Source organism: Rhipicephalus sanguineus, chromosome 2 (assembly GCF_013339695.2).
Source record: "Rhipicephalus sanguineus isolate Rsan-2018 chromosome 2, BIME_Rsan_1.4, whole genome shotgun sequence".
In the NCBI taxonomy this organism is placed as follows: Eukaryota; Metazoa; Arthropoda; class Arachnida; order Ixodida; family Ixodidae; genus Rhipicephalus; species Rhipicephalus sanguineus.
Genome location: NC_051177.1, coordinates 216,324,384 through 216,352,161, shown reverse-complemented (window position 1 = coordinate 216,352,161; position 27,778 = coordinate 216,324,384). Strand labels below are relative to the sequence as shown.

The 27,778-nt window shown below is 48.8% G+C and overlaps 2 protein-coding genes across 4 annotated transcripts in view; one reads left to right on the top strand and one right to left on the bottom strand.

Annotated features, from left to right (window-relative positions):
- The window catches only part of LOC119384077 (ras association domain-containing protein 8), a 63,478-nt gene extending 45,619 nt beyond the window's left edge, over positions 1-17,859 (bottom strand). The window contains exon 1 of one of the 2 annotated variants that reach the window (XM_049412757.1): positions 17,725-17,859. In XM_049412757.1, the coding sequence (XP_049268714.1) occupies positions 17,725-17,746 (22 nt within the window). In that variant the 5' untranslated portion in view covers positions 17,747-17,859. The remainder of the gene's footprint in view (positions 1-17,724) is intronic. The other variant, XM_037652358.2, reaches the window with a different exon arrangement.
- Positions 17,860-17,980: 121 nt separating this feature from the next.
- LOC119384079 (RING finger protein 141-like) overlaps positions 17,981-27,778 on the top strand; it is a 62,026-nt gene continuing 52,228 nt past the window's right edge. The window contains exon 1 of one of the 2 annotated variants that reach the window (XM_037652359.2): positions 17,981-18,153. The gene's annotated coding sequence lies outside the window, so the exon portion shown is untranslated. Of the gene's footprint in view, positions 18,309-27,778 lie in introns of both variants that reach the window. The other variant, XM_037652360.2, reaches the window with a different exon arrangement.

The window sequence follows — 27,778 nt, the reverse complement described above, 5'->3', positions numbered from 1 at the left end:
TCGGGAACAAGGGAATGGCGCACGACCAAAGTGTTACTTCCAGTATCCCTCAAGACTGATACAGCGTGTCCAAACACTTCTCCCTGTAACACCGGCAAGTTTGTGTAGCTGTTGTGGAGCGTGCTGTGAGCGCACTTGCAACGTATTCATCCAGGTTTCTCCGACTTCTGGTCAGTAGACACGATGCAAGATGTCTTCTCTGACCCACCGTTGTTTGGGCATGCTCTTGCATCATGGTCAGGCTTTCGACAGTGCCCACAGAAGACTTGTTGGGGTTTCATGCAGCAATCAGATGCTCTGTGGCCGGGTCAATCACAGGCGAAGCATCTAAGAGGAGGCTGAGTATAAGTACATCCTTCTTGCTCCTTGGTAATGTTGTTTCCAGACTTGTTACGAAAGATCAACAAGTTTGTTTGCCGTTGGGCTTCCAAGAAGGTATCAGCCACTTCTGCCATTTCTTCTACTGTCCTGCATTTCTTCCCCCTCAGGAAAAGAGCCAAGCGATCGCGACAGTTATTCAGAAACTGCTCAGCTACAATGAAGTTGCGCACGGACGCAAAGTCCTTGTAAATTTTCGACATTTCCAGCCATCCATTGAAGAAGCTCTGTAATCTCGTGGCGTACTGTTTACCAGTTTCGCCGTCTTCCGGCTTGCTTTGCCAAAACTTTTTGCGATAGCCTTCGGCTGTGAAACGAAACCTCTGGAGCAAAACCATTTTCGTACTCTGGCAAGGCTTCAAGGCTTCCCCCAAGACTTTCAAGGCTTCCCCACTGAGGCATAAACTAAGCGCTGTAGCCCAATTCTCCTCAGGGCACTCTTGACCAACAGCTACGCGTTCGAACCTCTTGAAATACGCATCGAGATCGTCATGCCTCTCGTCAAACACTGGAATCGGGTTGTGAGGATTGATCAAGCACGGTTGGCTCTGACTTCTCTCAGGTTCTCCGTCTCGTAATCTGCGTAATCTCGTAGTCATACGTAGTCTGAACTACGTTATGACTGACTCGTTCCAACTCGCCCAACAAGCAACGTTGCTAAGTTACATCTCCGTCTCGCGCTGTTGGCTCTCGGCTACCTTCAACCTCAGCTAGCCGAATTCGCAATTGAAGAGTTCTCTTTTCTATCTCCAAACGTTTTTTCGCCGCCTGCCTTTCCACAGAACGCTCTTCATGTGCTTGCACAAATTACTCATGAGCCTGCTCTAACCGCGCGTCTACCCATGTCTTTAGCTTGGCTCCTTGAAGCCCCATGCGCTCCGCTAGCGTTATAAGCTCTTGCTCACTCATCTTCACTACAAAGACTTCAACCCAATGCAAACGGCTTCGTCCTGTCACGCGGACACCAATACTGAGGGATAGGGTTCGGATAATCACGGCAACTTAAATAATCGTTGTCGAGACTCGTTGACAAAGACATTTGCAGACTTGAGTTATAAGGCTTTAATGCCACATGGCAACAATGAAGAACTGCCATAGTTATGAGCATCACACGCGTTCTTGAAGGACTTAAGGTCTCACACTCAACTTAGTCCCCCCCCTGCACTACACATTGTAACAGTTCACCGTGTGATGGTCGCAGGCCGATGAGTCAATGAGTTGTTGCTTTGCACCTCACGTCGACAGCAGTGATGACTCAGGCATGGTTGGAGTGGAGCAGGCCGCAGAGTTTATGTGTAGAAAACACGTACCAGACAGCCAGTAAGAGGCCCGGGTCTGGAATGCGCCCGGGTCCAAGCACAACGGACCGGCTCCGGTGGCTGGAACGCCCCGTAGAAGGGAGCGAGGCTTGTGCGGTCAACAGGCACAGGTAGGCTTCGGGACCAGGACCCGACGAGCGCTTCACCCCGAGACTGTTTTGTTTGGTTTTCGTTCTCGAACTCCACCTCGTCTTCTTCCTCTTCTCTCTTCTCCCTACGGCTTGGCTTGGCTTAGACGACACGATTCTGTCTTTTTCGTGTCTTGTCGTCGTCTTCGTCGGCCCACCGCACACCACAAAACACCAACGCCCTGCACCTGATGGGACTACCGCGCACATCATGACAGGCACGCACTCTGTTACAAATAACAAAGAACCATTTCCTTGCGCAAAGCATCTTTCTTAGAATAGCTGGAGGAGTATAACAACTTCCATAATTCCTGGACTCCCCGACCATCTTTGTAGTTTCCTTGGCTCTCTTGTTTTTCTCGAATAGATTAAAGGATTCCTGACAGCTAAATCTTTCATTGTGACCTTCACATCTTAAACAGTATGTCAGTGTGTGTCAATGACGAAATAAATCACAAATGCTCTAACGTTACCCATAACTAACCTATGACGTTCCTTCAAAATGCCCGTCCAAAACTACAACTAAGTACCACCTCACCATGGTGGAGTGATTACGTGGGCTCAAATGTTGGCGAGCGCACAGGACTTTGTGTGCAGGAAGGAATGAAACAATGCTGGTGCAAGTATCAGCCAGGATGCAATACACCAGGAGTGTTCTCCAGGCGAAATTTTTGTCTGCCACAGTCCACCTGCCATGACAGGACACATGCCACAGCGCTACGGTGAAAGTGCGTGCCCCCTCCGAAGAAAAATTCCCTGGTACGGTGTAAGCAGCCAGCACCACTCGCAGAGCGACAAAGGGTGCTGCAGAGCAGATGGGGTGGAATGTCACAGGGTGTGCGACTCAAATGGAGCACAAGGGATGACGACAGCGTGAGCACTCACTTCCAAGTGCTTCATTATTCTCCAATGACATGTTATACACTCAGCGAGCCATACATGACTAACAAGCAACAAAAACAATTTCACCTTAACCATTCAATTGACATGTGCAGGCAGTCCAAGAAAAGTCAATTCTTTGCTTGACAGAGCTATAGATGGTGAACTTACACACTTGTCACTAAGCATTTGGTAGCTTTCACCTCAATAATTTTTTCGTGCGACCAGATTGTAGCTGCAACCCAGGATGACACACCCAGGCAACACAAGCATAGAGGGTTTGAAATATTGGTGTCGAGGCTCCTTTATTAACCTGCATAAATCCGTCCCTTCTAAAGCTCGTGATATACCATGCTCACTCCAGTGACATCCTGCATGACAAAAGAGTCCACCATGAAGTGTTAACATTTCACGTGTATCTTTCCACAGGCACAAATCTTATGAGCCCCACTGTTGTTTTACACATTAACTAGGGGTGTGCAAATATTCGAAAATTTTGAATAGCTAATCGAATAGCGTTGTATGCGATTTGGTAAGCAAATCTAATAGAACACATTCGAATTACCAAATATTTTTCAAATACTTTTTGAATAATCAGCACCAGCAGAAAAACCCCCATGGAACAACAAGTTGGAAGAGCGATGGATCATTTTCGTCCATCTGTGTGCACATGTGCTGCAAGACGTGAAATGCTTACAGCTCATTGGTCACAGTGAGATCACATGAACTGCCGGCACAGGCAATGGCATTTCAGCTAACGCCTCGCGTCACACGATCCCCTGCTGGCACAGTCAGAATCCTGCTAAGTATGTGCTCCCTCCCTGCTATCTGCATGAACCTCTTACGTGCCCAGGTGCCTTGCCTTAGTTTATAACAATGTACCGTATTTACACGATTATAAGCCCACTTGAATGTAGGCTGACCCCCTAAAACTGCACAGCAAAAAAGGTGCGAGCACATTTAATAAAGGAAACTTATTTAAGATGTTGCTGAAGAAAGCAAACTGGAATTCCAGTTGAAAAGATGGCTTCACGGCAGTACTTCAAAGCTATGCAGAAAAGCTAGCTTTGCAGCCATACGCGGGAATCATTTTTGGAAAATTTTTCGCAAATTGTTGCTGAGGGTGCAGTTGTACACAAGAAAATATGGTGTATGTTACAGGTAGAGCCAGACCGTAAGCATAATGTCATAACTATGCCACAGCGTGCCTGATTTCTCGTTTGTTTCGGTTGTAAGTCGACCCCTTAACTTCGGATTTCAAATTTTGATGGGTTGACCTACAATGGCGTAAATATGGTAAGTCTCTAAGGAAAGTGCGAATTGCTCGATATTTTGTGCTCAAAGTACCACTAGGTTTATGCCGTTACTTTAATTTTTAGAAAATATTTCAATGAAGTGCTCATAGCAAGTGTTTCAATTGTGTTACAATCATCGGTAGAATGCATTCATATGTTTAACATAAACTCATGTTCTGCAAATGTGGGCCCAGTGGTTATGACACTTGCCTTCGGACTGCAAGGGCCTGGGTTCAAACCCTGCCACACCAAAAAAATTTATTTTGTTTTATTTATTCCCGATCGCCATCCGAGTGAGTGTACAATGACACTCCCCCTTGGGTCACGTGACTAGTGAACACCAAAGCCGGCACAGGGTCGACTAAAAGTGTTGCTGCAAAAGGCACAGCAGCACTGCTGTTCCGATTTCTAGGTTCAAACAAGTTGCTGCAATGTTATCAATGCCCCACAGCATGTTGCCCTTCAGAAAAAACTTTTCATTGCACACTAGGTGCTTCAAATGTATGACAGTTAACATGCAAATAATCTGATAGGAGATATCTGACAGCAGCACATTTCTAGAGGAAAAGTTCTAAATGAAACTGTGCATACACTGTCAGTCAAGTGCTACAGCAAGAAAAGAAAAAAAAAAAGAAAAAAAAAGGATTCGGCAGATCCCACGCATTGTGGGAATTGGTTTCATGCGAAGCAGTGAGTGAGTAACTGTCTATGCTGCATTTTTTTTTTTTGCTTTCAGACAAGCGTTACACGACATCCGATACACGACGCTTCGAAACCTGAACAACGCATCTCTTACGCACCTGGCAAACACGCACGTTTAATGAGCATTGGCGGAACAGCACGCTACCCCAGGCATGGCGACATGCGGATATTTCCCTCATCCAAAAACCAGGGAAGCCCATCTCCGTCGCAAATCTGAGACTGGTCTCACATAATGTATAGGCAAGCTCATGGAACATTTCCCGTGACGCTTGCAGCCGTTTCTGGAAAGCAAGTCCTTTTCCTCGCATACGCAGTTTGGCTTTTGCCCGCACTTATCAATGCAGGATGTGTTACTCCAGTTGAAAGAGCAGGTCTTGGGTCCACCGCGGGGGGCCCCAACCCGGCTTTGCTTGCGCTGGACCTCAAGTTGGCCTTTGACAGTGTGGAGCACGACCTCATTCTCAGCAACCTCGTCGAATCACGCTGCGGCGTTCCCAGTTTATAACTACGTCTGAGCCTTCCTTCACGACCGTACCGCAACAAGTGGTATAGGCCCTCATCGCTCCAGTATCATCGACCTGCCGGGCAGAGGCACCCTCAAAGAGCTGTAATCTCGCCAGCACTGTTTAACATTGCCATGTCAGGTCTTCCCAAACAACTTGAGCAAGTTGAGGATCTGCACCATGCCATCTATGCCGATGATACCACATTGTGGATATTTTGGGGTTCTGACGGTGCCATTCAAGACCGGCTACAACAAGCAGTCGAGATCGTGTCAGACTATGCTCGACAGGGCAGCCTCACTTGTGACCCAAACAAGTCTGAGCTCCTTGTCTTTCGCGGCCGCAGTAAGAATCCCCCTCCCCACATAAACGTACACGTCGAAGGGACACTCATCCCTCAGGCAGAGCATGCACGCATCCTCGGACTTTACATTCAAGCAGATGGAAGGGCTGGACACACCATCTCTCTACTCTCACGCCAGATGAAACAGGTCATCACCATGCTCAGACACGTAAGCAATGGATGCTCGGACCTTGGAGAGCGGGACATGCTTCAACTAGTAGATCTGTGCATTCTAAGCCGCTTTAGTTATCACCTTCCCTTTCACCGGTTAACGCAAGGACAACGTGAACGAGTGGACACGCTCATTTGTAAGGCCATCATGGTCGCATTGGGGCTTCCGCACTATACTTCTACGCAGTGCCTTTTGTCACTAGGAGTGCATAATACCCTCAATAAAGTGTCTGGGAATCGAGCGCGTCCTCCCCTTTGGCGCCTCGTTCCCCAGCTAATGTGTCTGCTGGCCCTGCGCGGCTCGAACACTGGGAACTGCCGTTATTCGGCAACATGGCTACTTTGGCTACGCCGCCAGGCCGTTTTGCTTGGTACGAGCCATGCGTTGGTCTTCCCCGCACGAGCCACGCGTCCGGACATTCCCGGAGAACGTTCGCGCCACCACGCTAGCCTACGTCACTGCGCAACGCCTGTCCTCATTGGCCGCCAGTGACAACCCCCTTTTCCATGAGCTCGCTTCTGCCTGGCGCTGCCTTGCCCGCGTCAGATACTCTCAGGCCTGCGGGAGAGGTTGACGCGCTGTTCTGGCAGGCGGCTTCTCGTCCGTGCGCTCGACTGCTACCCTTTGTGTGATAATCGTAGTGCCACTGGCAAGCATACTCTATCGGTCTTGCGGAGTTACCCTGAGGCCCGCAAACCCGTGATTGTCGCACTGTGCTGCATCTTGGGTTAATAAACCCGTGTTTGTTGACAACCTGCCTTAAGTGCCTTTGCAGCACCGTGTCAGAGAGTAGACGAATCCGGCCATAGCGTCTTTGTTTATTGCGGCAGAGGAGATCGTCGCGTCCCTTCCAGGTCGCCTCGTAGGGTAAGCGGCGTGCAAACCTATCTCCACAAGTGCTCGAGGCCTATTGGATTAGTCAGCACCAAAGCCTCCTTCTCACTCCAACGGGTAGACAGCTACTCACTTGCCTGGGTCATCCAGTCCCCCCCTGCACCTCCTGAAACACAGGGGACTTCTGTGCCACTTCAAATAGCTTGAGTACTTGGCGTGCATCCCCTACCACGCAACATGCACCCTAAGCGCAACACCAGCCGTCGGCAGGCACGGGTGAGATATCTAAACCGCACTCTCAGCGAGGTTGAGGAGGATAAGGTCTATTACACGGACGCGGCTTGCACGGCAAACGGCCACACGGCAGTGGTGGTTAGCGGCACTCATGAGATAGTAAGTGCTGCCATGTTAAGCCACCGACTTTGGCGAGATCCTGGCAGTTACCCCGGCCGTCCAACACACCTTGAGCCTCCCCGCAGAAACATACTACATAATCACCGATTCGCAAGCGGCATGTTGGGCTTTCCTAACAGGTCGCGGCATTCCCAAAACCTCACATTCTATTCTTTTACGCACATCCAAAGTTGCTTCAGACATCAGCCACATCACACACTTGCTCTGGACTCCTCGTCATGCCTCACTGTCAGGTAATGAACGCGCTCATGGGGCCGCTCGAGAACCCGCCCTCCGAGCTGTCATGGTCTCTAGATGGCTAACCACAACACAGGAACACCGAGGATAACGAAAAAATGCTTTATGCGAGAAACAACTAAACTACATACATAAGAAGTAGTGAAAAATGCCCGACTATATAAACAAAGATCCCTTGTCCACACTATCCCAAAACTAAGAAAATATTTAGTTTCATCAGTGGTTGATGGCATTGACGTGGCAGCTCCGGTGCTGCTTCACCAGAGCAGGACCGTTTGCTGCACCTTCTGGCACCCGTAGTTGCCGGTCACCACTGCGTCAGGTACTTGCAGTGGCTGTACCGCTCGTCGTCTGGTGCGCGACCCACGGAGCATAGCCGCAGAACATCTGCGCATCCTCAGGAGAAGGGTCTCGCTGGTGCGAGCTGGTCACCCTCCTGGTCACACCTCCCAGGTCACAGTACGTTGCTGCGAAGGCTGGGGCACTTTTCCAAAAGCTCTCCTGGCGGACCTCGGGCGAACGCCTTGCCACGACCACCGCTCGCCTCTGGCCGTTTCAAGCGTGCTCTGCCTTCTCCCCTTCTCCTTGCCGGCCACGTCGCCTCTCGTGCCCGTTCTTCTCCCTCTTCTTCTTTGCGTTCTTTTTTCAATTCTCTTTCAATGTACGGGCTTCTTCTTTCTTTATTCTATATTTCTTCGTTTGATATCCGTCTTCTCTCTTATCTTCTTCCTCTTCTCTCACAAGTCGACAAACTCATGACACGAGCAGCCCCGCGCAGTGAGGCGGCCAATACAGAGCTAGGTTCCCCACTTCTCACATATAACGAGGTCACACAGAATTACATATGCCAACGACAGCGATACTAATTCCCACCAGCGCCCTTCACACGAGAGGAGGCTGTTGCACTTCGCCGGCTGCAGACCCGAACTTTTCCAAATCTGCACTTCCTGCATAAATTATATCCAACTCGCTTTACCGACGCTAGGGTGGCTAGAATTGGGAGGTGTGAAAACCGGTCGCTCAAAGTTGGCCCCCATTCGCGATCCTGCAGCGGTGGCGCTGTAGTCAGAGGCGCTGCCAGCTTGCGCTCTGGTAATGCACTCGCGCATGAGCGTCGGTAGGATTTTGTCTTCAGGGGTGCAAACCCGTGCTGCATCGCGTATGGTGGAGTGGGGGAACGCTGGTGTGGCTTCAGGGAGGCGGGGAAATGCCCCCTGCCAACGACATTGCACTCGTGTCGGTCGTTGCTAGATTTTCGCCAGTGAAAGAGCTTTATCAACATAAACATTTTTATGAATTGCCGATACACTTATGTCTCACTGAAGCATCACGGCATTAGTGCGAAGCTTTCGGCAGCCAACAACCAGGCATAATTCGAGCCTCCATAATGAAACCATTCTTCGATGAAGTGTTATTTCGAATGAAGCAATGTTTACATGTTTGATGAAGGCAAAATTATCTTCATCTTCATAAGATTTATCTACACGTTTACAGAGTAAAAGAGAAAGCTTCTTCCTGCAGGAGCGTTATATCTTTGACGACGTCTGCTAGCATTATCACACGATAACCTTTGATACATTGTAGTTACTCGTACTGCTAAATATACCTCGAGAGTGCGCCTTGCCTTGTTCATTTGTTCCTTGCCATTTACTCAATGCTGAATTTGCATTACACTTGAGGTCGCGCCGTCACAGAGCCAGTATGCTCACATTTGAAAAGAAATTGAGACAGCAATTAGTTTCATGGCTTCAACAAAATTTAATTAGCATCATTTTCTGAGCAATACACTGGTGGATACTCTTGTAGGTGATGCGCATGTATTCAATTTTTTTTTTAATTTGTCCTTGCTTTACGCCTGGTTGAGCCCCTTCAAAGGAAAATGGACCCTCGATCGTGATGCAAAAGAATTTGACCACTGATATTGTCAATTCTTCACATGTTCGACGTAGCCAATTTCTGCAACACGCTCCTTGCAGAGCTGCAACAAGCTGCCTACTATCTTTGAATGCAAGCGCGCTGTGCTGAACACAAGCGTCAGCTTGCTTTACATATATATCTGTGTCAAGTTGTATAGTAACTTTGATGGATACAGCAGCCCTCAAATATCCCATTTGCTAGTTATCTGACTTTGCAGCTGTCATGCAGTGCTTTCTATTAGCACGATGCACGCATTTTTGCAGTGTGTGCAGCCCGATAGCAGAATGCGCTTTGTAACTGCGTAGCGCGCGATTAAATACACAAGGTGAGCATCGCTGCGTTGCTCTTTATAGTCGATGAAAGTATAATAAATAAAATAAAACAGAAGAACAAAATAAAACGTTCAGATTAATTCATTTATCACTTGTTCGTGGTTGTCACAGACGCACGCAAAACCTTTGCAGCACTTGAACGGGTTCAGTACATTTACCTTGTGTCAAAATGTTTTTTCACAGATGGCCGAATTCTCGCTGTATCGCTCTGTCGGCCTTTGCCCGCTTCCAAACTGCTAATCTGTCTGCATGCCGGCGCACGGGAAAGTGACACTTCTTCCGCACATGTTCTGCACTCCGAATTGCAGCGCCTGGCACAAAACACGGTCATTGTGTATATCTTCTTTGTCTCCGTGCGTTTGCGCGAATCCGTTAAGATGGTCTCCGAGTTTCTTCTTTTTTTTACACGTCATTCCTCTCAAGGAACACTAACACAGGGAACTCGTAAAAGCACGTGCACGCCAACTAAGCTGACAAGCTTCCGTCGCTAGCGGGCTAGGCAGCGCCTCCGACTGTCGCGCTATATCTCGACCTAGCGGAGGGATCGCGCAACGCGGCACCTTCGGGCAAGGGAAACACGGCTCGCTTTTCACACCTCCCCATTCTAGCCACCCTACCGACGCCTTTCCAGGATGTGGCGCCATCCCCACAACCTTTCACGTTACGATAGAGCGCACCGTTGTCTACTTCCCTTCCCTTAGACCAATCCTTTGGTCTACTCGTACGCCAGAGCAGGGGGAAGGTACCCTTCGCAACGGCGCCCCTGAGGTCTGTCGGGCATTCGTCCGGTGGGCCCGGGCTGTCGCAGAGGTTGTCATAGGAGTCCCAAAATAAGGACCCTCCTCGTTTTCTTTGCACTTTAATAAATAAATGTTTTCATCATCGTCATTTGTGTGTGTAGACCTGAGAGTGTTAGCCAGTGCCTGGGGCTGTGGCTAATTTATACCATAATTACCACATTACAGTTAAAGACTACAACATAATGCCCTATGCTTTGCTTGGTTTCATTAGGATGAAGTTTATGTGACTATTATCGCAGTTCCCTAGCCGAATGAGCGAAGGCCACTTCTTGCAGTTTAAGTAGGGCTGTGCAGATTCACTTGGGGTCAGTATGTGTAGCCGATGGTATTGATGCGAGTCACTACTGGCCAAGAATATGAGTGCACTGCTACTCTTGCCCAGGAAGTGTCACGAAAGCACGGAGAGGTAGCACAGTGTGCCTTCACCAGGTCATCTGTGCACTGATTTGTGACCCGATGTAGCCTTTGGCAGGTTGTTAATGGCCTTGCATGGGTAGAAGACCCTGTATTTATAATTGAACCAGTCAAATGTCTCCCCGGACAGCCTTTTACACTTCTGGCGCCTGCTGACAACGTTCTTGTACCCAGGCACACAACCGTCATCATCACAAAACAATGCACAGGCAACTAAAATGCAGACACTGTCAGAGTCTAGCAGTTCTATGGCAGCTTCGAAGAGTCATCATGGCAAGCACCACTTGTGATACCTGACACTGGGTACGTTGCTAACAGAGAGCCAAGGCTACAGTTGTACACCTGAGTTGTTCAATCATACAAGTTGCAAAACTCCCCATAGGCTCCGTGTAGCAATTGCCCGAAACTGTGGAGATTGTGCCACCATCTGTGGCTGAGAAAACAAACAAATAATGGCATCTTTTTTATTTCGGTGCTCAAGCCCACAAGAGATGACACCCTGATAAAGAGAGCAGCGTACACACGTGTTTTCATTTTGACAGCAGCAACCGTGCGTTAGTGTCGCACCTGTACCTGCACTTGCTGAACCGACGCAACAGTCCCGCTTGGCAACGCTTTTCAGAACTTGTTCAGCCAGTGCACGCCAAATCAAAGACACCTTTAAAGGGATTGAGACGTCAAATTTGTGGCTTCTGCACACTTTGTTTCAAACGTTTCTTACTGCTCCACAAAGCATGATACGCACTCGCAGATTCACATATCCCCTTCAGGTGCAGACTATGATGCACTGCCTGGAAATATGTCAAACTGACACAGGATAATCCTAAGAAACTCGATATTGCACTGCAAGAAAAGTGAAGTAATACGTCGTTTTGTGCGAGTTTCAGTAATTTTCGTAATTAGCATTTAACTCAAAAAGTATTCTGCCCTCGGTCATGTTCCATTTTTATCTAAAAACACAACGAAAGCGTACACTTGCACAGTTCAGTTCTTTGGTGGTATGCATTTTGAGCAAAGAGAAATAATCCCTTTGAGGTTGGTTCTTCAAGTCGAACATCGTAGTGCCTTCACTAAAGGGATCGGCTAAATTGATATGCAGTACATTGGGGTTAAAGGAGTATTGACATTGACACAAAAATTTCATGCCTGGCTTTTCCTGCTGCAAGAAGTAGGTAAATATCAACTTATCATGACTGGGAACCTTGAGTGTTTGAGCACGTGACTGTTAATTATTTGGAGACGGTTTTATAGAGCCCAGTTGCAGTTTCGGTTTGAGAGAGTGCCGGAAAGGTGGGACCCAGAGTTGCTTTACTATAAACATAGCTGGCTACACGAAACTGCATGCGCAATGACAACTCTTTTCAACGAAGACTCCTTGGGGGCTGCAATACACCCCTCTTTCTGTCAAGAAGGTCTGCTAGGAGAGAGCGCTCGCAAGGATCATGGTAGCGCAGGTGGTTGTTTACATTAAAAACAAGTTGGTGTCAGTGTGGTAAGGTGGCGTGCAGTTGCACGACACACACTTCACAATCGATTTTGGATATGTTCTGGACTATACAGTAAAAGCTCGTTAATTCGGACGCCTTCTATGGTCCTGGCTATTGTTTAATGGCCTCAAACTCTCGTTAATTTGATCATATTTGGCCGCCACTTGGTTCATTTGGACGATCCTCAACCGTGCCAAGCACGAAGCGCCACAAAGGAACGAAAAAGGCATTTGCGAACAACCAAAATAGCCGTGGGGCTTCGGAATGGCATGGGTATCACAGTCTTATCACAATAAAACTTGCTTGCAACATTATGATGGACGAACGCTCAGTGGCTGGCCTTTTTCGAGTGAAAAAATTATCGTCATGTGCGCGTGATGGTGTTGGTGGTAGTGGTACGTAATAAGGGATGGGCTCAGTGCACGTTTCATCTTAAGACACAAGGGTCTTGAGCCATGGTAACATTGTGAACGAAGTCGCGAATGATGAAAATTGCGGCTTTTACGCTGCCCTTGTGCAAAATAAATACTGGATTTATGTATTCATCAGAAAATGAAAGTGCATTGAAGTATTAGACACGTGTTTATTGTTTTCTTGATACTTAGGATAATTCCGACATTTTTTTCAGTCCCATGAAATGGGATTATTAGTCGTTGATATTCTGTAGGTGATGTGTGTGTGCCCACGCAAATCTACCCCACAAGTTATCGTGCCTTCAAAATTGACTACTATACAGAAGGTTCAGTTCATCCTAAGCGCAATGTATCCAACGCTTTCTTGGCCACTAGTCCAAAGAACTGGTAAAAACAAGTTGCCTCCACATAGTTGCGTCATACGCGGCCTCAAGGCGACGTTCTCGGTAAATAATTGAATATCGCATTATTCATGTCAGTGATGCTACCGAGGACTTCTGATTTGGAGCAATTTTTGGAGCAGCAAAATTTCCGTTTTGGAGCACTTTGGAGCAGCAAAATTTTCATCTTGGAGCACTTTGGAGCAGATAATTTTGCATCTGGGAGCACTCTGGAGCAGCAAATTTTACATCCTGGAGTGCACTACAGAAGCATATTGCAATAACATTCAAGCACCGGAATATTACTATGGGGCTCTTATGAAGGCTAAAAATATTTCGATTCATTGCAAATCTCACGGAAAAAATCATCTCAGGAGAACTCCATACTTGACTCGCTAATGAAAAAATAAGGGCTTATGCAGTTGAGTGTTCTGAATTAACCTCTTCGGCAATTATTTTCGACGCTAGCAAATAAACAGAATACCAGATCAATAAAATTTCACTTTATGAAATAACACTCTAAATATTATACATCTATGTGGTTATCAGCAGACATTGTAGACAAACGCCGTGATGTACAGCAGTGTCTCAATGCCAAAGAGCACACTGTCCCTAATGCATTCCCGTAAGAAAACTCCAAGGCGAAAGCCAGGTTCTTTTTCTTCTCGATCGACGGGTTGATCCTCCCCCTCCTTCTCTGCAAGCTATCTGCACCTCACCTGGTTTTGCGCTAGCTCCATGATCGGCGCACCGATTACGGAAGCAGTGCAAAGTGACGAAGTCGTGGTGGCGTCATCACGTGACATCACGATATATGACACCATGATGACGTCACAAGTTTTGACAATCTATGACGTGATGATGACGCCATCACATGATTATTTTTTGCATCAATCGATTGACGCCGCCGACGGTCAATTTTCGTGTTTGATAAAGCATCTGATGCTTTCGCATTAATATTGCGTATAGAACGTTAACAACCTGGCCTTACATACTAAACTGTCCTCCACCATGCCACCTCCTTGCCGTGCGCGAAACAGCTTCGCTTATAATCCACTTCACAGAGTGAAATGGCTCCTCGACTTTTTTGAATGTTTATTGTGATAACAATTATATGGACGCTCTCCGCGGATTTTTGCCGTCGCCATTGCCGTAATTTTCTGTATAAAGACCAAATTAATAACATCACCACGCGCATTCTAGCCGCGGGTAAAAGCTCGCGAGCGCTGGCGACGAACGCGGCTGAAGCGGAGATTAAGCTAGCCGGCCGTCTGTCTCCGTCGCACGGACAGCGCATGAGATAACATCTTCCCGCGTGCGGGCCTGCCATCGATTGCACATCAAACAGAGAGGAAACACCCCGCCCGTCTTTCGTAAGGAGCATGAAAGGACGCCAGGGGAGCGGGGGGGGGGGGGGGTACCGCATCGTTCGAAGGGCGCAGTCGCTTGCGCACGCGCCATCTCGAGGCATCAGGATACGGCTCGTAAACTTGCTGTGCTCTCAACGCTTACTTCGTGTTTAGAGAACTCAGAGCAAGAAAACGCTTGGGTTCCTGGAGCGGCCATATTCCCTTAAACCAGTGTTTTGTTGAGTTACGCGAGATCGAATCCAAAAGAGTTAGCTGCTAGCCTTACTTCGTTTAACAGTACAATTTGTTGGTATCGCATTCATTGCTTCGTCCTTAAGCGAAACAGTTTTTTTACCCGTCAGCTATTGACGCCCGAAAGCGAGGGGCGGACGTGTAACATGGTGTAGCCGCTTCACTGTGGGCCGTCAGCGACGGGCCCGCTACTGCCAGCTGCGTATTTGTGGCTGCTCCGACCAGGATATATGCTTTTATTAATGAGATGACACTTTTTAAAAAGCAAGCAAAAAATTCGAATTGGAACCCTAGCACGTGAGCTCGAAAGGGCAGGGCCATTTAGGGGGTATTTACCGCAGAGTGATTAAACTCGAACGTGCTGGTATAAGCAATTACGAAAAAGTTCTTCCGAATGAAGATCCATGGATAAAGTATATCTAAAGAAAAGTGTGAACGCGTTTCCTCCGTTCGCGTGCTCTTCCATAAACGCGAAGCAAGGAAAATTCGATATTGTTCCATATATATATACTACTAGCGATCCCAGATTTCATTCCGCGATGTCCGGAAACAGAAGTGAGACATTTTAGCAGCACACATGTAGTAGTTATTACTGAACATTGCTTTCCTTACGTGCCGTGCGACGCTTGAAACGAGCTATCAGCAGCGTTTCTAGAGCAGACGACGTCCGCCGATGAATCGCCGTCGCACTTTCTCGCTACCGAGAGGCCTAGACGTCACGAACCTCTGCGGAGAGCGCGTTTTGCTGTCGAGCCGACTTGCAGAACAGAAGCTGCGTCGGCACCGTGCATGGCATCGTGGCTTATTCGGGATAGAGTCACTGTATATGCTACCTTTAGGTAGCAGAGTTGCGCATAGGTCCGGCTAGCAACCACAGCTATGCGGTGAAGTCGCCCTTCGTTTTTGCAGCCGACATGCCTACCGTGTCGCGGATTAACCTGTCTGGCGTGTCGAAGACGGGCGATAAACATTGGCTGTCGATGGCTAGTGTTAATTCAGTTCGCTGCAGCGGCTGCGTCGAGAAATAAAAAAATTGGCCTAAGCGGCAGCTTCTCCGCAATGCATGGTTGCTAGCGGCGTTGGAAGACAGATGCGCAACTCTGCTACCTAAAGGTAGCATATAGGCACCCGGCAATGCAGTTTCCGAGATACGATGGTAGCGCCAGAAAACACAGCCTAGCGAGTGGACGCAGCAAAATCGAGTGTCTATCCTCCGCATCCTCCATGTTCAGAAACGCTCCTTGACTTGAACGTGACTTGCCACCGCCTTAATTCAATGCGTTTGAAACGCGTTTGTAGCGTTTGTACTGCCTTGGCACAGCCTGAAAAGAGCGCGTTTGTGCTGCATTGAAGGCGGTGGCAACATCCCTGAGGTGATTACGAACGCACGTAGGAAGCGTTCGTTGAAAGAGGCGCCCAAAAGGGAGACACTTGAGCGCGTCGATGTGTCCAGCGAGTGTTTCATTTTCTTGGTATCCCTGGCGGCTGGTGCCCTCAACACTTAGGCGTTCGATAAGAGCTCCATCGCGCCCTCTGGTCAGTGACGGGTGCCTATACAGTGACTCTAATTCGGGACGCATGCGCGAGCGCTATTTATTCAGCGGAATAATTCTTCATCCATGGTTGTGACTTTGGCCGCCCCAAGATCAAGCTGCACATGTTCTGACGCGCCGGCCGTGCGATTGCCGGTGATAGACGGCCCCAAACCCGAGACTTTGGCGCAGTTTGGCGCAATTTTCGTCGATATGATCAGGATGGCGCACTTTGGCGCAGGAGTGGAATCACTGTCATGTGAACGACTTTCGGTTTCGGAAGCATGGCAACATGGCCCTACAAAGCAGTGACGCAAACAGTGCTGCAACGTCTGATTTCGCACATGTGCATGGGCGACTGTCCTGATGCTTTCGCTAGAATTCTCGAATAGAGAATTTTAGCGCATACAGCATGCGGTGGTGCTGGGGGTCGCCACTCATATTGCATGTCACTCTAATCACTGGTACGGCATCACTAAAACTTTCGCTACGCTTTCTACACAGCGACGTCAGTGTCAGTTGCACTAGATGGGTCTTGACTGCGAGAACGAGCATTTAGGCTAAAGTGACGTCCCGATTTGTCCCGGCTTTGCGGCTGAGATCCCGCTGTTCCGCCAACCTGCTTGCGGGACGGTGTTTTGTTTCGCTTTCGGCCGCAGTCGCGGTCAGCTAGCCCGGCCACCACATATACACCGCAAACAGCACTCCTTCGGCGCAATATACCTAAAAAAGTGCGTACAGCCGATCATACATGCACAGAGATGCACGCCTCCGCGGAAAGAAAAAAAAAACGCTAACTTTGTCGGTTGCCGTTCTAAGCTTAAACTTCCAAAGCAATAAACTTCCACAGATCGAAGCTAAGTTGGGTTATTTTACAGCCCTAAAACAAATCTTAAATTGCCCGTTACATTCTCTGGTCCGTTATTTTATTTGCCGGACTCTCGGAGATTTGACAGCTCTTAACCAAGCGAACGCTGCAGAAGATGGTTTACGTTCCACTGACACTTGCTCCGTCGCAGCTACGAGTTCGATATGCCAGACCAGCGCCACACCAACAACTTGTTATTTGCATCATCTCGTTTATTAAATGCAGCTCTTACTTGTAAGCGATAAAAACTTGACGGACGACGACGCGTACTACACACCATTGGCCCATTCACACCTGCGACTGTCCAAGTCGCGCACCGTGGTGTTCGCAAAAAGTCGCTTTTGTCTGAAAAGCGAATGCGCGTGATCTGCAGTCGCTCCGACCGCAAATTCTAGCAGCGAGCGAGAGCAGTCGCTTTTCGAACATTTGCGACCACCTCGGACGGGTGAGGGAGATAAAATGAGCCCAAGGCACTAGTCGAGATCAGCGTCGAGACTAGCGCCCGAAAATCATGTTTAGTAAACCGGCCCGACTTGATGCAAAATGCTGAGGACCTTCGAGCACCAAGCGAAACTGACGACAGCACGTGTGATCAAGCACGAGGGGTCGGAAAGGACGCTCGGCGAACGATTCCGCGGCGTACAACAGAGGCGCTAACGGGCCTAGGCCTAATCCTTCGCTCCTACGGGAGATGCCGATGGCATGTGCGAATCGAGCGCGTCGAAGCTGGCCCTGCACCGCGGCATCGGCAAGTGTACAATTTTTCATCCACTCACCCAGAGTTGTAGTGTCAAACATCCATCGACGATGCTACGAATTCCGTGCCATTTCAGCTTGGCCCGTCGCAACCATCGCAACTAGCGCAGGAGGAGGAGGGCGTTGTTTTTGTTTCCCTCGTCGCACGAGTATTTTGTTTATGTATTCAATAAAGTTTCATGTCGTCTTTTGAGCACTGCTAGCACTTTCTTCTTTTTTTTTTTCGTCTGTCTTACAACAACGTATTATTTTCCTTTGTCGTTGTACCAAGCTGCGGTTGGGCGGATTTACGTGGTGGATGTTTTGATATGTTTGATTGACCTGTCAGGAGTGGTTGGTTGTGCGAGCGGTTGCGTTGCGATGTGCAAGCGGTGCAAGTGCCAAGCGGCCTGCGTACTACATCGACTACAGCACGAGCAGCAGTTTTCCTGGTGATCAGTAGCACCGCGGTGAGTGAACGGTTGGTGATATCCATGGGTGCAGAGCGACGGATGATAATTATATCGGCGGCCGCTTGCTGGCAACTGTTCATCGTTGCGGTTTGGCCGGTCGCCGTAATTTCCAGATAAGGACACTGCTTTCGCATTCGGACGTTCGTGCTTAGGTATGTATCAGAGCTTCGTGCATTGTGCCACGCTACACCATTCGTATGGATTGTCTTGTGAAACAAGCACAGGGTGAAGGCAAAAGTTCACCTTAACACAGAGCGAGGATATTTCTCTCAGCAGACGGATGCACACTGCAGTGTGGGACGCGCTATGCATGTCTGAAATGCGACTGACAGGTCCCGCCTAGATGCTTCACGTTGTTTTACAGTGTTGAGAATATTCAGACGCAATCGTGTGGTGTACAGGGGCGCGTCTTCTACACGTTTGTGATGAGCCAACAAGACCTCAGTGCTTCCCGAACTACCGCTGTTTGGATCGTAATTCCCGAGCGTTGTCTAACCATCTTTGAAAACAAAAAGCGCCTTGTTGCTGTTTTTTGACGCGAAAGCGCCCAGCTGGCGCCCGTGAAAGCCGTGTGCGGAAAGCACGTGACCGAACCACCGCAGCAGCCGCGGCGTGCACACTCTGCAGCACCTCACCGTCACAACCACGACCTACTATACTCCTGACCTGCCCAGATGTGCCCTCTCCAGCGCCCACGTTCTAGTTCATACCTACTGCCGCTAGGGATGTAACCTACGAGCGTTGTGGCGCTAGTCAGCACCTGTCCGCTGACGTCAATTTACCGCTCGTGATGATGTTTCTCCAGCGCAGAGCGCTCATATCATGTAATTATTATTCACAAATGCAAAATACTTTGGAAATAAAAAACGGAAAGTGAATTAGAACTTTTTTGCATTTAAAAGGACACAGCCGTCCTACACTATGCAAGTCTACGGCTTCTCACGTTAGTCAACCAGTGCGCAGTAAACTACTTAGCCGCACAGAATAGCTTACTTGACCCTCGGTCTAAGTTTGCAGAAACAGTCACATAATGCCGGCAGTTCGTCACGTAATACAGGCGTTCTTACTCCAGTGCCGTCCAAACGGTCGCAGAGTAGCAGACGAAACAGGTTATAGGAAGCGCCACCTACGGCAAGCGGTTGAACGAGAGCGGGGACGCGCGCTTCCATAGGACCCCCGATATCTGGGCAGGTCAGGAGTATAGTAGGTCGTGGTCACAACGACCGGGCCAAAAGCAGGGACTCCGGAACCGGGGGGGCAGTGGGGGCCATCGCCCCCACAGGTTCAAAACCAGTGGGGGCATGCCCCCAGAGACCCCTTTTGACTAGCTAGTGTGCTCTCTTCTTTCAACAAACGAAACAAAATCTTCTGGAAGCCTGTGAATCTGACACTCTATTTGTCGGTGATTTTTCTACGTAAAAAGCACTGCCTGTTTTCGTCTGGTTCAACGTATCTTCTGTCCTGAAGTGGTTCTCGAGGAGGTAAAGGCCGGTACTCTATTCTGCAGCTCTTGCAGGAGCACGTCTAAGCGCCACGACTCTAGGAATATGCCTCTCGTTCTCTCCGTTTTTCCTTGCTCCTAGCCAAGCCTATTAAAAGCAATCAATGATAAGAGGTCGGTGTAAACCCACGTGAGCACGATTTTAACCATGAACCTATCCAGAAACCTTTTTCTGGGGCTCTTACCTCCCTTTATCGCTGTTCTTTCGCGTGTTTGTATGCGCGCGCGTACAATACACATACAAAATGCAATAATTTTGGGGCGGTGGTAGTGGGGGCGGGGAGGGGGGGGGGGAGGTTGAATTCCTTTAAACCTCCTTCTGCCTTCTCCATTGAAGTTGTCGCTTGAAATGTTCGTTTTCTTCCTGTTCGGCCCATACCACCTTCGCTCCTCCACACAAAATGACCGCAGGGAAAATCAGATAGGCAAAAGCGCGGCCCACGGTCTTGTCGCTGAAGGGTGTGATTGACCACATCGGACCCAAGCCGTGAGCACCACCGCCGCCATCAACCCCTGCAGCGCTCCGGCCATGGAGTGCGAACCACCGCCCCGGACCGGAGTGCAAAAGCAGCCACGCGAGGTGAGATGAGCCTTTATCATTCCCTCGACGTGCGCTTGCTATTTTGTTGTTGTTTCCCCCAGTAGTGCGGAACACTCCGCCTCTGAGGTGTTAACATGATGTGCTTGCTATCTATTGTTGCAATTGGCATCTGAGGTGAATAAACACCTTCAGTTGAAAGACTTGTCTCTGTCCCCACTGGTCTGAAACCCGCCGCGGTCGCAACTCACGCGAACCGCGGGATAGCTAGGGGGTCACAGCTCTGACTGTTAGGGCTGCTGCGTAGCACTAGTAGCGAGTAACTACACTCCTCTAGTGCGCGGTGTGATCCAAACGAGGGATAGGTTCGCACGCGCGGCTTGTGTTGATGCTTGTGGCAAAAAGTAGAACCCCTATACACTTAAGCACGATTTTAACCATGAACTTACCCAGGGGCGTAGCCATAAACTTTTTTCTGGGGGTCTGACCTCTCTTTATCTATGTTCTTGCGTGTGTTTGTATGGGTGCGCGTATACAGACACATACAAATTGTAATAATTTCGGGGTGGTGAGGGGTTGAACATCTCGAACCTCCTACTAGCTTTGCCACTGAACTCATCGCTTGAAATGTTCGTTTTCTTCCCGTTCGAACCATCACACCTTGATTCTTCCGCACATAATGACTGCAGGGAAAATCGGAAAAGGCAATCGCGGCCCACAGTTTTGTTGCTGAAAGGTTGCGATCTAGAAGCTCAGGCGTGTCAGCCTCCAAGAACACGGCGAGCTTTAAAGGGCAGATGCCGGGGCAAACTGACGATTTGAAAAAAAATTAAGCATAGGCTTTCCTTCTTTCTTGCATTTTTTTCTAACCAGTAACTCGTTCACAGACTGCTTTTTTCTATCAAAGTACGTTCCCCCCTCCTCAATTTTCTCTTTGGATCGGTACCGAACGCCGTGTTCCCAGATCAGTGTGAGTAGGATGGGCGATGATTATATGACGTTCCTGAAGCAATTTTTGAAAAGAATTCGAGGCCTGGGGAGGGTCGCTAGTGTGGGCATCTTCACTGGAAGGTGGAGTTGTCACTTGTGAACTCACTGTTGCTCACCAAATTAACATTTGCGTTTTTAGCAGGGGCGTAGCCAAGGTGGGGGGGGGGGGTCAAACCCCCCCCCCACCGAAATTTTTCAATTTTGCTTGCGTATATTAAGCGCACACATACAAACGCACGCACGAACATACATGAAGTATGGGTGAACCCCCCCCCCCCCCGAAAAAAATTTCTGGCTACGCCCCTGGTTTTTAGTTCGCAGACAAAGTCGTCTTCTCGGAAGTGCTTGCTGCAAACACGTGCGCGGGACTTCGGTTCATTGCCCTTTCTAAACTTTATGAGCCATGCGTCGTGATGTTCGTTATCCTTGAGTTAAAACCATAAATGTGAAATTACACTCGGCTCCGTTGCATGCGTGGTGCATTATTTGTGGCGCACAGCACCAGAGCACCATGCCGCCGAAAACATTGGTCACGCTTTCCAAGCTCCCGTTATAGACGTCAGACTATGCCCAGGCGGCGCTGCGAAAAACACCGCCACCAGCGCCCTCATCGCAGCCCTGGCACTAACTGGGTAGTGCAAAGAGAGCCGTCCGCAAGCGAATGTGCATAGGCCACAATATATCCCTCCTCTTTCGTTGGTGTCGAGGAGCCGTTTCCTGAAAACCAAGGACCTGGAAAGCTTCTTCCGCCAATCCACGTTTCAGAAACAAAGGAAGCTGATCAAAGCGAACTGCGAGTACAATGCAAAATAAGTTTTAGTTATTCCGGCGCGCTGCAACTCGGAAGTACAAGCGAGCATCGTACGACATCGCGTTCGAGGCAAACCCTCCGACATCCGTTCTCTAGCGCCTAAATGCGTTAAAATCGGGTATATACGTAATGCCACAGCGATAAAGTACATACACGATCAATTTACTTAGCTATGCATCTTACGATCAGTGGCACAAAACTCCGTGCATCAGGGACGAATGGCCCTGGCGATTTTCGCCTTTGCAGTTGCATTCTCCGTTAATTCATCTCATCGCTTCCTATGCATTGGGCTGTTTTATTACGCATCCTCAAATGGTCTCTTGATGGTCGTCTTCCGTTTGTGTGTACTGCAAATGGGGATACGTGCGTGTCCACTTTTGCGGGGTACAACCAAAGGCAAAATCGTGGCCTCCGAGATAACTACGGCAACCGCGGAGGACACGGGCGAAACAAACTTGAAGGTGGTCACGACCAACATTCTGCGATTTACTTGTATGACGCACGTGTCAGCTAGTTAGAACCAGAACTCTGAGCGTTCAAAACGTACGTCCGCGATGCTGTGTTGTGACGACCAACTCGTCGCGGTGTGCGTATCACGCGTCTTCAGTCTGTCTCTAGCTGCTCACTTCGTGTTACACGACAAGCACCGCGGTCAGAGCCTCTGCTGAGCTTCATAGTCAAGGTTACCACGGTTCTTCATCAGGGCTACGCAAAACAACAGCAGAGCAACATTATCACACTTTCTCATGCGACCGAATGTGGAGAACGCGGGTACTTCGCTTACCCAACACGCTCGCAACATCCCGTATCCAGCGCTCTCGCCTTTCTTCTTCGTACGACAACTATGGAAATCGATAAAACTTAACGTTGTTATTCAGTCTTTTACGTCCGTGGCAATTCACAACGCAACAGTGCGTCTTTTGCGGCGTTTCTTCGTAGCGTGCGGAGGGGTCTCGTCTGCTGCTGTTTTCGCCGTCGTTCTGGCGAGTGATCCAGCAAGCACTTCACGACGGTTCGGTGGCGCGTCCGACTAGCGGAAAGCAATTCACAGCTTTCGTTCTGAGTGTTAAATGCGCAAACACACGCGATATTAAGCTCAATCGTTGTTTCGCACTCGCTAGTTGCACCTGGTCCCATAGCAAACTGTGCGAGGGAATCGGTCTATGCACTACTCAATACTTCTCCGACAGGTGGCGCCACACGTCTTGGAAACTCCAGAGTCTGACGTCTATTTCTAAATGTCAGTGCACATTAACTGGTTGTGAAATGAGGCTGGTTGAAGTGGGAAACCTAAAAAAAACGCGCTCGGGCCGCCGGCTTCCTGTCATCAGAGCAAGGTTCCGTGAAGCAAGATGGCATCACGTGATCCAACTTAGCACGTCACAACGAATCCAGTACCTGTGTCTCCAGTGGCGGGCCTCGTGTACAATGACTCTAAAGAGATGCAGAAAGTAGAACTGTAGTGGCAAATTATCTTATTACGATCACATTCATGCCATTCTTACTGTGAACTGAGCTTTAACAAGTGAGAAAATATCGAAAAACTTAAGGATATGTACTAACGCCCCTCCATTTTTCTCGTTGTGATCACAAACGCAGTCCGGTTGGGATTTGTCCAGAGCTATTCCTCGTCATATCCTCTTCATTCGTTTTTATTTTGCTTCTGCTGGTGAGCGCGGTGGTGATAACAGCAACCAAGGTGTAGATTTTACCGCAGTGATGTTGACGTCGTTTGTACGAGCGAGCTTCGCAGCGATTCTGCGTCGGATTTCACACACGTGTGCGGCCGCTTTCCCGCAGAGAACTATGGTGCCTCGATGGTTTTGATCACATGGTACATTTCTCCTCACTGGCACCCTCCCTCCTGCTCTTCGGATGCGTACCGCATTCCACTGCATGGCTCCTCTCTCCACTGCATGGCGCCTCTGCTCGAGTTCTCCAAGAGGCAATTCGCCATAAATAAAAACGCAAAATGAAATACGCGTGTACACAAGCAGTATTTGGCAATTGGACGCCTCGCATGCCGTCGACGAAAACGAGGCTTCGCTTTCCGTCTGTTGGAGCCAGGCTTCGTACGCAGAAAGAGCTGCCGCCACCGCGACGGAGGATCATTGCAGACTCACTGAAATGCAATCCTGCTTCCACTGCGAGATCTTCCCTGCGATGTTCAAAGTCTGCAACCACATCCATAGCGGCAATCACGAAAGCCGCTGCCATGCAGCGGCCGTTTATTCACGTGGTGACGTATCATTGCGCCTTAACTCGCTGAGAGCAACAAGATTCGTGAAGACATTTTTTCAGCGCCGAGTCTGGGGCGAAAGAAATTCAGTAAAAGATGTTCGGCCTTTGCTTGCAAATATCACCACGAATGAGTCATCTTTTCACACCCAACTGAAACTGCACGCATTTTTCAGTACCCCTGTTCATTCCAGCTGAACTTCATATTTGCCGTTAGTGTTCGTTTTTCCCTAACTGGCTGTGCATATCACACGCCCAAGCAGGTAGAGAATGATCAAGAACATCGACCTCACTGTCGGCTTCAATAAGGCGGTAAGCTACAACCAGACTTCCTTTTCTGCTTATACAGCTCTATATTTCGCGTTTGATGTTTCGCGTAAACGTGTTATTGTCGCTACATAAGATGGTATCAGCGTCATCTGGTCGATATAGACTTTGGGTGAGGCAAAAAACAAGAAATAGGCTGTGAGCGACCTAGATCGGCAGTGTCTATTCTCCCAGCAGCCGATAAATCTGAAAATATTTCACCTGGCAGTCGCGTCATATTGGTAATCGGAAACCGCGTATATATATATATATATATATATATATATATATATCACACATACACATACACACGATGCAACATTCAACCCCCGGACGTCGCCCCACACGTCATGTATACTTCCGGAGCCCCTGGCCAAAAGAAAAGCTTTCATGTTCTGCATCCGCAGGCATCCTCTGCAACATTTACATAAGGACCGTGGGACGGATCCAAACGAAAAAACAAAAGAAACGGCGGATCCCACGCACTGTGGAAATCGATGTAATGCGAAGCAGCCAGCAAAGAGCTGCACACATCGCCCTGTTTGACTTTGAGGCAAATGAAGTCATTCGTGCCATGACATCTAGTTCACTACACATCGCATGTTTGTCATGCATGCATGTATACAATCTAGTATATACCATGCTAATGCAACGTATATCTGGTGTATATATACGATGAATGACCTGCCATTTATGTTGTTCATGCACTCATGTCATGCCACACCAATTTTGGTATATATCCGGTTAACAAAACAGCCGGAAGCACACCAAGGCAGTGTCATGTAAATCATGCTGTATGACATGATATCATGGTTTGCATGTTAGAACCTGTCATTTATGTTTGTCATACAGTCACGACGCGCAATACCAATTTTGGTGTATATCAACGTAGCTAAACGGCCCCGAGCGCACCATGAGCGTGGCATGTAAATCATGCTCTACATGAGATGCGAGCCATGATTTTCATGTTACCACCTGTCATTTATGTTCGTCATATAGTGACATCGCACAATACCAATTTTGGTGTATATCAAGCTAGCGAAACAGCCGTGAGCGCACCATGAGCATGGCATGCAAGTCATGTCCTACATGACATGCATGTCATGGTTTCTCCTGTCGTTTATGTTCGTCATACACTCTTGTCACGCCACACCAATTTTGGTATATATCAAGTTAGCGAAAGGGCTGCAAGAGCACCATGATTTTCATGTTATGACCTGCCATGTTTATTTGTCATACAGTCATGTTATGCCATACCAATTTTCGTATAAAAATCTCGTTAATTCGACCCCCGTTATTCGGAATTTCGGTTAATTCGGACGCGGCGTCTGGTCCCGTCCAAAATGTGCATTGGTTCTATGGCTGAGAACTCTCATTAATTCGGACAGATTCGACCGCGCTTCGGTTAATTCGAACTCCCGACCGAGGTCGGGTCGAGACGGGGGAAGCAGCAGCGTGATACCGCCACGGCCGCAGTTCGGATATAATTCGGATTCGCAGCCGAAATCGACGGCGCATCTAACAACTTCGAGATCGGATCATGGCCTCCGAGATTTAAAACGAGGTAACGAGATCGAATTATGGCCTCCGAGATTTAAAAGGAGCTTTGCATCTCGGAGGCACATACACAATGAAAGGCAGCGCATCGCTACTGTCATCAGCAACAGGCAACATGGCGACGGTCCGTCCGCGTTATCAACGCGATCAGCCAGCCACGAGTGGTGGATGATAAGAATAGCATAGAATATGGCATAAGCATCGTTCCGCGATAGCACCCCTGGTGTTCCGCAACGTGCGCGGTGAAGCGTTGTGCAGGCCTGGCGTTCCGACTTTCCGCACGCCTTTCTAGGTACGAGCCGTGCAACATTATCAACACTGACGAGAAAGCGCTGCTCTTTAAGGCTCTGCCTGAGAAGACGATCGTGTTTAAGGGGGACCCGTGCGTCGGCGGGAAACGGAGTAGAGAGCGGGTGACGGTTCTTCTGGCTACGAACATGACCGGCACAGAGTAGCTGCCGCTGCTGGTGATCGGAAATGCTGCGAAGCCAAGATGGTTTTTAAGAACATTAAGCAGCTGCCTGTCGACTACCGCTTTAATAGAAGGCTTGGATGACGGCCGAAATATTTCAAGCCTGGCTGCGTCAGCTAGACCGCCGCTTTGCGGCACAGTGTGCGCGGACAGGCCACCTTCAGGAACTTAGCAAATGGTGATTTCCTTGCACGTTGCCTCCGCGAAGCAACCGCGATCACCGACTTCTTTAAGAAATAAAAGCATTTAAAAATTTATTGGTCACCATGTGCTTTTTCGTAATCGGCCACATTTTGCTAAGGCGGCTACCACTAGAATTTTCATAAGGATGCTCAAACGTACAATTAGCAACAGTCATCAGGCAATGGCAAAATGCACCAACAGGGATGTGTTTAGCTGTACAGTAGTTGTGTGGGCGACTGGGAAGTGTTTGTCATTGCTGGTTGACTGGCCGGGGGGTGCCCGGACAGGCCAGTCAACGGCCACGGCAGGAACGTCACGCACCGTGCAAGGCCACCTTTGTTTGCACGCATAAGCTTTGAGTGAGGCAGGCCAAAGAAACAGTGTTTATTATCTACTGCGGGCGTTTTTAATCTCGCGAGAGGCACGGGGACAGATTAAAGGAAGCCCAACACCCTGCACACGTGTGTAAGCACACAGCCACTGATGCTCCTCCTAGACATGAAAATGATCAACTGGTTCCGTGTTCTAATCGTAGGACTTGGAGTCGGTTTACTTGGCCTTCGGAGGACAGAAGCCCCGGAAAGGAGAGTGACGACCTGCAACTGGAGTTGGTGAAAGAGATGCTGTTCTCAGGATTCATCTGGCCTGGCTGATGGCTCATCTGCAGAGATGTGCTTTTGTAGGCTGAAGACGTACCTGGCTGACATGCCACCAACAATCGCTTCAGTTGCTTCCACTGTTCTCAGATATTGGTTTCCTGTCCCATAGTTGTGCAGGTAGCTGTTTACCAGGGCTTTCAAACGGTGCTCCTCCAATCGACATCGGAAAACAGGTATCCTAGAAGCATTTCCGATGGTGACTTTCCACTTTTCTGGGGCTGTCTTCTACAACTGAGTAGCAGCCGCAATAATCCTATTTCCCATCTTTCATATTCTGAAGCTTGTCGTTCGCTGTTCATACGGCTCTTTTGGCAGTCCAGTTAGGTTGAGTGTGGAAAGGGGCTGTCATCACATGTGACATGTTTTG